The 10,846-nt window shown below is 41.8% G+C and overlaps 1 protein-coding gene across 1 annotated transcript in view; it reads left to right on the forward strand.

Annotated features, from left to right (window-relative positions):
• Nucleotides 1–6,359: 6,359 nt before the first annotated feature.
• The window catches only part of Lmbrd1 (LMBR1 domain containing 1), a 74,242-nt gene continuing 69,755 nt past the window's right edge, over nucleotides 6,360–10,846 (forward strand). The window contains exon 1 of the mRNA XM_031367066.1: nucleotides 6,360–6,598. Coding sequence (XP_031222926.1) covers nucleotides 6,539–6,598 — 60 coding nt within the window. The 5' untranslated portion in view covers nucleotides 6,360–6,538. The remainder of the gene's footprint in view (nucleotides 6,599–10,846) is intronic.

Here is a 10,846-nt window from a genome sequence, read left to right on the forward strand (position 1 = left end):
TCCTCTTTAAACTCTTAGATCACCCCTTTCAACACGAAGGTTAAGTTTCTTAGTTGTATACATAAATCCATTTGCAATTTAATCTTGAAATGGCAAACTCTAATTGACTACAGTCATATTGTCTTTGCCCAGTACCAAATATGCTATTCATGGTATTGTGTTGTTGTGCATATTCCCTTGGTGGAATGTTTACTTACTCTCTAGCATGTCTGCTAAACCATTTTTCAACCTTTAAAATATTTCACAATATTTCACAATTACCTATACCTAAAAGCCCTTTCTAACCCCAATATAAATGTTTCACATTTTAAAATTTAAACATAATAAGCTAAGACTTAAATATAAAAGTTGAAATCCACAGTTTCTTCTGTAATTAGAAAATTTTACAAAATTTGATATTCAAAAAATATAAGTATGACAGTGTCTACAATTTGTGTATTAATGCTTGAGCTGCTTCATAAGCTACAAGTATGATTAGACCGGAGATACTTTTGTTGAGTGCTTTTCAACCTTCCTATTGTTGGGCTGCTTTGCTACAGTTCCTCATGTTATGCTAAGCCCCAACCATCCAAGTATTTTTGTTGCTTCTTTATAACTGTAGATTTGCTAATGTTATCAATCATAATGTAAACATCTGCATTTTCTAGTGGTATTAGGTGAGCCCTGTGTAAGGGCCACTCACACCTCAAAGGGGTCAACACCCACATATTGAGAACCACTGCTTTAGCTCCATAAATTCTGACAAGGTTTTTATAGAACTGTATAATCTATAAATCATTAACATGCAGAAATTGAATACAGAAGACTACGATTTGAATTCAGTTTTAAGGTAGCAATTCTGCAACAATGAAGCAAACAAAAGTGCATTGTGAAAAGAACAGATGTTCCCTTCAGGAGAGGAACCCCATTGTTAGGAAAAAGAGCAACATATGCTACGAAATATATAAATAAACCAAAAGCACCTCCTGTTAAAATTATTGAGTACACTATGGATAATTTTAAATGTCATGAGCTAAACTCTGTTTTCTAAAAATCATGAGGTCTACTTGCAATCCCAAGTTTGAGATTTGACAATAAAAAACACTTGGAGGCATTAAATGATTTTTTACATGTCTAAACTATGAATAAATCATTTCACTTTTAGCCAGAAGAAAAGTCTTAAGGAGACTACCATGCATTGCCAGTCCATGTGGAAACACTTGTTCCACTAGGCGTCTACGAACAGTGTCCACTAAGAGCTCATCACCACAGAAACATGAAAATGTGAATGTCACAATCCACATAACCATACTGTGTGCCATCTCATTTTAGGACGATGAGTTGGGAAGTTGCCTGTACATTTTTAAATTAAAAAACACCCAGGTATTAACATTTTAGTGGCATTTTCTTCTTGCCATTTTCCCCCCTCCAGTGAAATAGATGTGCTATGTTTGAAATGTACCTTATCCATTGGTGTGAAAAGAAAACTTGATCTTGAAAGGAAAATGTAGACATAAGTGCAATTTTTTCATAAGTTGGCTCCAGTGCAAAATCCTCTGGCTCCTAACTGGGTTATATATAAATGAGCAAGTGTGCTCCTAGAACCAAATGGGCCCCATGGCCATATGTGCAGAGGACCTTATAAAGACAACCAAGCCCCCTTCTCAAGGAAAAGAAGAAACTTCCCAGGGCTGACATAAGAAATGTAGGGGGCTGGCAGAGGAATAGCTGCGAGGAGAGTACAGGAAAGAAAAGGCTGGCATGCCATAGTCCCTCGATCCCATATCAATCTTCCCCCTAGATCATTCCTAAATCCTTTGGACAGAAGATTAAGTATAAGGAAAACCTGGGGCACAGGGAGCTAAATACTATATAAACACGTTGTGGATCGAACCGACAGGTGCAAAGTCACCAGACAGCAAAACCGCAGTGTAACCTGTCAAAAGGGAATTAAAACAGCCAAGGAAAGAATTTGTCATTCAAAGGGAGGATTATCTTTGAGACAAAGTGACAACCAGAAAGACAAATTTTTAAAGCTTATTTCAACTTAGTCCAGTGTTTTCAGTTTCTAAGAGAGTTACGTGTCTCACAAATTTGACTTAGCAATGTCAGCATCCAGGTACATGTAAATAGTTAACTTGGACATATAACTATATACTTTATTTGGACACACAGGTGAACTTCACTGTAGCTTAAGTGTAATCTCAGGTACAAATCATCTCCAGGTTTCAGTTCCCTTTACACAGTGAGTGCAGGCTAAGGCCCTGCTCGGTTCTATGAGATAGTTTAAGTTGGAGACCCCTCTCCATTGAGCTTGGGTCAGTCTGTTTCAACTGCAGCTGCAGGCCCAGAGAAACCTCTCTGTTCCTTAGCTTAGCTTTTGAAGACACCAAGTCTGACCTTTCTTCTACTTTCTACTTTGTATCCAAATGATGTCACTTTTTCTTCTTCTTTGGCCATCTTTCCTCTTTATTAATACATTCAATGTCATTTATTCTTTCCACTAATTCTTATACACACACACACACACACACACACACACACACACACACACATATATAGTTTAAATTTTTTCTTCCAGTTTATGTCATTTAATAAGAATCTAACTTTGTTTTTCTAAAAGTACTTCATAAAAGGATTATGGGCACATAAGTATACCTCCTGGGCCCGGTACACACTCTCTATTGCATAGTTTGAGTATTTGAAAAAAACCAAATTTTCTTTGCTTTTCCCATTTAGGCCAAGAGAATTCACAGTAAAACCCACTTCAGCAGAAGTTACATTCTTTTCACACTATGTCAATCTGATAAGGTTTACAATCACCTGAGAGAGTCACACACACACACACACACACACACACACACACATACACACCCATCAACCTATCTTTATTTTTAATGTTTTTTATAAATTATTTATTATTTACTTAATGTATATAATATTCAGACACACCAGAAGAGGGAATTGGTTCCCATTACAGATAGTTGTGACCTACTATGTGATTGCTGGGAATTGAACTCAGGACCTCTGGAAGAGCAGTCAGTGCTCTTAACCCTGAGCCATCTTTCCAGCTCCTCTCTATCTATCTATACTTGATTTAAACAGAATTATATCACTTTCCTTCCCTCCAGGCCACTCTCCCACCTTTCTTGAGCTATAAAGAACCTCTCCCTTTGGCTAACCATAACCATAGATTTCTATGAAAGTATCTCTTACATTTAAAGAGATTGAACTAGGGGAGAACAGACCTTCCAGCCAAGCTAGTTATACAGCATCCTACTATGGAGTCATTCTGTAAGTGCAACCTGCTTTTAAGAGAACAACAAGCTGCAAACCAGCCTTACGGGCCTGCAGTTTCCCATGCAGTCAGCTTTACAACCTAATACAAAGCTTTGATTTTAAATTATGCACTCTTCTATGCTGCTAACTGGAGCAATGTATGCATATTTGTGTGCACAGCTGTAGTAATTCTTTGCTGAAAAACAACTAACAGGTTAGAAGCAACCTCATAGGACAGATATCCATAATTTAGATCTGGAACATGAGATAAACACGTGAGTACTGAAGGAGATGAAATCCCCCAGAATGCAGTGCTTTTGGAAGGTGGAAAGACCAGTAGAATGTGGGTCCTAATAAAAATTAGGCCACCAAATGCATGACCTTTGAGGGGTGTCTTAGTTGGAGTTTCATTGCTGTGAAGAGACACCATGGCCACAATGACTCTTATAAAAGAAAACATTAAATTGGGGCTGGCTTCCAGTTTCAGAGGTTTAGCCCATTATCATTATAGTAGGAAGCATGGTAGCACACAGGTAGAGACAATGCTGGAAGAGCTGAGAGGTCTACATCTTGATCTGTGTAGGCAGCAAAAGGAGACTGGGTGCTACAATGGGTGAAGCTTGAGCACGGGAGACCTCAAAGCCCCTCGTCCACACAGGATAACACACATCTTCCAAAAAGGCTACACCTACTCCAAGAAGGCTACACCTCGTAATAGTGTCACTCCCTATGGACCAAACATTCAAACATTCAAACACATAGTTTATTGGAGCCACACCTATTCAAATCTGTGGGGAAAGCCTGCAAGTTAAGGACACAGTCTACCATGTCTGGATAGCTCCTCTGATCTCTGCACAAAATGGAAGACTTACTTTACCAGCAAGGCTTCCCCTTCTGTGACCTTGGCTGAGGAGTCCAGCTTCCCACATCTTCTACCTGGGAAAGGTAGAGTAGTCCTTGGCTGACCTACAAGTCCAACTTCTTCTTTTCTGATAAGAACCCACCTAGCAAGTACCTGGGATTCCTAGAATGTCTCTTCATGCAAAGGAGCATTCTTGGTGCTTTTAATTCTAGCTAAAGGTTTTACAGTCACTGTGAAAACTCCTCTCCTCTCCTTTCCTCCTCCTCCTCTTCCTCCTCCTTTTCTTTTTCTTCTCTCTTTCTCTCTCTGTTCATATGTAGTCCTCTGCCCTGAATAAAGTGTATGTGTGCAAACCTTCCCTGAATGAAGGTATGTATACAAGCTAAGATGGTCTAAGAGAGCTATTCATTAACATCTTTGGAGAACGCTTTCACCCTGGTACCCACTTCCAACCAGACTGGAGTCCTATAGACTCCACTGGTTCTGAACTCTGCTTCATCCTTCAAACCTGGTGTGTATCAGCTGTCTCTGGATACTTTAGGGAGGAAACGAAGGACTTAGAACTACAAAACCACCATTAGTAGACTCAGTCTCTTCCTCTATAATTTTTTTTTCAGTTGCCATGAGGTAAAGTTTTTTCTCTACTAATACAGTCTTACATAATATACCATATAAGACACCATGAGTCAAAGCAATAGATCAGATAACCATGGGTTGTAACTCCTGAAATTATAAACCATAATAAGACTTATAAGTTGATTATCTCAAGTACTTTTACTTAGTGATGGACAACTGGCTAATGCAAGAGGTCTCAAGGAACCTATCTAGAGAATTTGAAAATGGACATTATGCTAAGATATGCAGAAAGGTGTTGTCTGACTCAGGGCCAGAACAAACTACCCATTGTGGAATGGGATCTGAATCCTCTAGAAGTATGCAAAAATAGCTTATTTGTTCCATGGCAGAACTAGGGAAATGCAGTTTCACTGAGGAACAGTTTGTGCTCAGAAAATTATTGATTATATGATTGTTTTCAAAGAGGGTTTGGGGCATTGAAGACAATGGGGAGGACTGGTCTCAGGTGGTTTTAGATATCTCTGTGCAGGAAGCCTACTACGGAAGGGTCAAAAGGCATTGTCTCGAAGAAGCAAAGCGCAAGTATGACTTGGTGGTAATGCACTTAGGGACATATATGAGATCTCGGAGATGTGCACATACTTTCACCAGAGAGTGGGACCGGTTCATATAAAACACATTCTTTGTCCATTTTCTTCTCATTTCTACACTTCTACCCAACCCTTAACTACTGCAGACTTCCAGCCGGACCAAGGTGAGTCATAACACCATGGAATAAACTGTAGCAACGATGGAGTTCATTCATAAACTGATTTGACTACATCCTAGGTGTCTTCGTTTTTCAAGGGTGGAAGGATTTACTGGGTTCACAATTCAAGATTTCAGTCCATTGTGGCGAAGTTAAAGACAGCAGAAACAAGTACAGACAGCAATCAATTCTGCAAGCATGCTTAAGTGCTCAGCTCTGGTCCAGGGATGTGAAATGTTACCACCCACATTCACCTCAACTAAAGGTTAAAGGTCAGTTAAAAAAAATCCCTCACAAGTCCACAGGCCAATCTAGTCTAGACAATTTGTCACTGAGACTCTTTCCATTGGTTCTGCATTTATTAAGCCAACAGTCAAAGGTCCACAATCAAATCTAAACATCACGCCAGGGTTTGATTATTCAATTTAAAAATGCACTAATTCACCGCGGGTCCCAGGCAAGCATCCCAGGTTTCCCCTCAGCTTCACATAAGATTTACAACAATCTTTGTTTTGTTCACTTGAGAATATTATTAGCACCTACAACTCATAGACTAGGATATGTTAATGGTATGAAACCATCTTGGAAATTCACACATACTCACAGGTGAGAAAAAAAACATCACGTGGTAATGCAGTGCCCAGCCAAGCAATGACGTGACCTGGTCACCAGCAAATTATAAAGTCATCTGGGCAGATGGTATTCTTTTATTCTGAGTCATTCCTGCACCAGGGATGACTTCTGCTTGCATAATGGGACCAAAACCTTGCAATGCAAATCTGTAATTTCACTCGACCTTCCGAGGCACAGACAGAGTCCTGCCTCGGTAAAGCTCCTTGAGCGCCAGCGAGAGCAGGGGTGGAACGCAGCCCGCGCGTGGGCGGACAGCGTGGTGACGTCTCGGTGCGTCTGGTGCGCCCCGCCCCGGCTCGGCTGGTCGCCAGGGGACGCTCGCGGGCCGGGTCTCCTTGGCAACCCTCCGCTCCGCCCCTCCGCCCCTTTAACCTTTAGGCCCCGCAGTTCCGGGTCCTTCTTCGCCCAGTCCCTTCCCTCCCCTCCCCTGCCCTTTGGGCTTATCCGGACCGGAAGCGAAGATGGCGGCGGCGGCGGCCGAGCTGGTGATCGGCTGGTGCATCTTCGGCCTCTTGCTCCTGGTAGGGGAGGCGCTCCGAGTTCTCCCAGGGTGACGGGGTGGGAGGAGGAGGGCGGGCCAGCGCCGGCCTGGCCAGTCCGGGGACCCTGCTCGTCCGCCCTGCTCTGCGCGAGGGTCCCTTGTGGAAGGTGAAGAGGCGCTGATCCCCCGAGGTCTCCCTAACTTCAGCCAGCTTCTGTCTCTGGTCTGAGAATGTGGCTGGCGGGTGGGTTTGGGGACGAGCGACCCTCGGGGTGGAGAAAGGCGTGATCGCGGCTTGGATTGGAGTCCCCGCCGCCTCTGAGCCAGGCTCCTGGGCGCTGACATAGTCACTTGTTTGTTTGTTTTTAAATGCCTCCCTTCCCCCTTGTTTACCCGCGCCCATTATGCGATTCTGCCTTGATGACGTGAGTGTCACGTTCTAGGTATTACATTCCACGTAGAACGCTGTAGAGCACCTTGGCCTGGCGGGAGGTTATTACCTGTCTGACCTCAGGTGCCTTCTTTTCCAGACTTCTCTGATCATTGGGTGCACAAAACCTAACTGTAATGACCCAGAGTGACCTGGTTATTACTTTCTGACTTCGTTTAGTTTACTTCTCTTAAGGCATTTCATATTGTCAAATCCTTCCCCAAAATCTACAAAGACTTCAGTCCTATGGTTACTTAGTGTTTGCATTTTGAAACTCAGTCTGATGTCATTTTTTTCAGATTCCCTAGACACTGAGTCTAGCTTCAGTCTTCAGTACTGGCATACTCCCTTCACTTTCACATCTATTGCCCTGGGCCATGCTTTAACTTTTGTCCTGGAGGGCTTGGGAAATCCCAGAGGTTATCTGTGGCCTCCAAAGCTATCTAGCCCTGTACTAGGAGAATTCACTGACTTTTCTAGCCCATTTGTTGAGAGAAAAATAAGCATGTAGCCAGCAAGAACATATAGTTGGACTATCTTGATTAATGAGAAAGCATTTAAAGCACAGTAGTTTTACTGTGGATACAGTAGTTTACCTAGGAGGATACAAACAAGGTAATCCATGGCTTTTTAAGAGGAGGCTGGTCATAAGTTAGGAAACATAGATTTTAAAGCATTGAAAGAGAGAATATGATTTTGTAAGGGAAATAAGACTTGGGAGAAAATACTGTTGAAAGTGCCATTGGAAAAATAGCCTTTGGATAGCTTTCCATCAGGAACAACTTGAGAGTAGAGAAGTACATTTTCGAGGTGCAAACAATGATTTATTAAAAATTAAATTGCTGTCTGTTTAGTGCTTGGCTTATTAGAAAGGAGCCCCTCTCATGTCTCTTTTCGTTCCTTCTTGAAGAAAGTTGTTTTGGTTGACGTGTGTGTACAAAATCTAGTCTGAAGGAGAGGACTGTTTGAATAGTTGGGGATGTTCACCAAAAGCCAGCAAGTACCAGTTTCTTCAGGTTCTGTGGCCGCGTGCAATCTAAAACTGAATGATTTTCTTTCCTTCCATTCAAGGCCGTTAGTCCAACTTGAACACTGAGTGGATCTTTTGCCCATTCCTGTTTTTGTTCTGGGCTCTCTGTTTGCTACTCAGGAGCTACTGGTAACTAGTGAGGTTCATCTCCTAAATATAGATATTTATGCAACATCATATATTACACTTACTAAATCAACACAGATCTCGTCAGAAATGTCCTGAGAAGTCTTAAGTATTGAAAAGTTGTCAGGCTCACACTGCTGTATATAAACTTTCCAAATTTCTAATTGTCACTCAGAAGCTTGAGATTTTAAGTTACATTCTAGGGCTGGAGAGATGGCTCAATGGTTAAGCACACTGACCGCTCTTCCAGAGGTCCTGAGTTCAATTCCCAGCAACCACACGGTGGCTCACAACCATCTGTAATGAGGATCCCATGCCCTCTTCTGGTGTGTCTGAAGACAGTGACAGTGTACTCACATGAAATAAATAAATAAATCTTTAAAAAATATGTTAAATTACCCTTTACTTATTTGTTTAGTTTGTGTGTGTGTTGGCCTTGGGGCTGGGGTGGGGTCAGTGCAGGTGTGTGTGTGCGTGTGTTCACACCGGAGAGAGTGCTGCACAGTGTTGAGTGGAGGCCCAAGAGGACAACTTCCTTCTACCTATGGGTCTTAGGAGCAAGCTCAGCTTTGGCTACAGCATCTGTGCTGGTTAAACCCTCTGTAGGTTTTGTAAGTGATATTTCATTGTTGTTCATTTGAGAAGTACCACTAAAAACCGAAGGCTAAGTCACTTTAGTTTCAGGGTTTTGTGTTTTTGTTGTTTTTGTTTTGCTTTTTCAAATGAAGAATGCTGTTGTGTCAGGAAGGTTGGCTTTCAGCTCTAAGAGCGTTAAGGAGCTCTGTCTGGTGACCACCATCACACTTTAAGGAGCTCTGTCTGGTGACCGCCATCACACTTTAAGGAGCTCTGTCTGGTGACCGCCATCACACTTTAAGGAGCTCTGTCTGGTGACCGCCATCACACTTTGGTAGAGAGTGAGGTATTACACATGCTCTTTTGTCTTCCTGAACAGAGTTCAAAACTTAGGGGTTGAAATGTAATAAAATGGACTTTTACTGTTTCATCAAACAAAGTGGTTTGTGTTGTTGTTGTTAGTATTTGTATGTAATGGTGAAGGATGCAAAAGCCAGGACAGTTAGGATCTTGTTTCATGATAACATGGCAGCAGTCCCCGGGTGGTCTCCCCACCCGGCCCCCCATGAAATCCCCTTTAAATCATGTGCCCAAATGTCAGAATTGCTTTTTAAAATGGCTGTCTTCGTTAGGGTTTCTGTTGCTGTGATGAAATACCATGACCAAAAGGCAACTTGAGGAGGAAAGGGTTTATTTAGCTTACATTTCAACAGCATTGTTCTTCATTGAAAGAAATCAGGACAGGAACTCAAGTAGGGCAGGAACCTCGAGGCAGGGGCTGATGCAGAGTCCATGAAGGGATGCTGCTTTCTGGCTTGCTCCTCATGGCTTGCTCCTCTTGGGCTGCTCGGCCTGCTTTCTTACAGAACTAAGGATCACCACCCCAGGGATGGTCCCACCCATGATGAGCTGGGCCCTCCCACAGTGATCACTAATTAAGAAAATGCCTTACAGCTGGATCTTACGGAGGCATAATTTGTATGTCAGGTTGACATAAAGTTAGCCAGAACAACGGCAAATAATATTATGAGAATAGTTTTCAATTTTTGAATATCTAAAAATTGTCCTAGAAACACTTAGTGTCTGGGGACTTTATACTTTGAAAACTAATGCCAATAGTGTATGAAAAGATTCAGAAATATTGTCCCTTTTTTTTATGATCTTGGACAAACAATTGGACTTTAGTTTTCTGTGTCATACACAGAATAATAACAATTGGTGCCTTATGCCTTTAATCTCTTCTCCATGCTAAAAGTAAGCACAGTAACTGAGTTCCCCAAACCCTCAGTAATTGCCCCTTTTGTTGCCCCTTGCATTACTGTAGGGGTAGTTCTGTAACTGTTAAGCAGATTCACTCGTGTTCTTCAAAGTCTGGGCGTTACTTATGGATCTGTGAAAACTCCACAATCTCTGGCCTCACCCCATGGCATCCAAGTCATCTGCCATTTAACAAGCTCCCTGGAAACAGCTGCATCTTAGTTTGACAAAACACTTTAGGATTCTTTTCTATGCTCCATTGGTCTAACCCTGGCCACTCATTAAAACCACCTACAGAGGATTAATATTCCAAATGGCCAGAACAATTAAGTCCAAATTGGGCAGAATTGGAGCTCTGCTTTAAAATCTTTCTTTGATTTTTAATAATAGCTTTTAAAAGAAAAGAGAATGCTCTGAGGTGTTACTTTGTAGCTATTAACTATTTGTTAATGGCTAATTTAACAATGCTCTTTGTTAAGCAGTTACTATTCCCTAAGCAACTACTATACAATAGCTTGGTTAATCTTGAAAACCCATTAGGAAAGTTCTTTATTCTTGTCTGGACAGTTGGTTCACTTGGTGATACAGTTACTGTTGTCATCTGAAGCATGACACAAAGGAAAAATTGGGGGTTCTTTTAAAGTAGTAAAAGTTGAAACCTCTTGCTTGTTGATTCTGCCTTGGCTTCTCTTGTAACTAGTGCATGCTTCCTGTGTGACACCTGTCACCTTCAGCTTGGTAAAAATGTTATTATCTCTCTTTCTTGAAGTCCATGTATAGTGTTTTCAGCATTGCTGTAAGTGCTGCTAAGTGTAGGTAGATATGGCTCAGCTCCCAAGGAGTTCAGAATGAACTTGAGGAATGTTTAC

Source organism: Mastomys coucha, unplaced genomic scaffold (genome assembly GCF_008632895.1).
Source record: "Mastomys coucha isolate ucsf_1 unplaced genomic scaffold, UCSF_Mcou_1 pScaffold14, whole genome shotgun sequence".
Classification (NCBI taxonomy): Eukaryota; Metazoa; Chordata; class Mammalia; order Rodentia; family Muridae; genus Mastomys; species Mastomys coucha.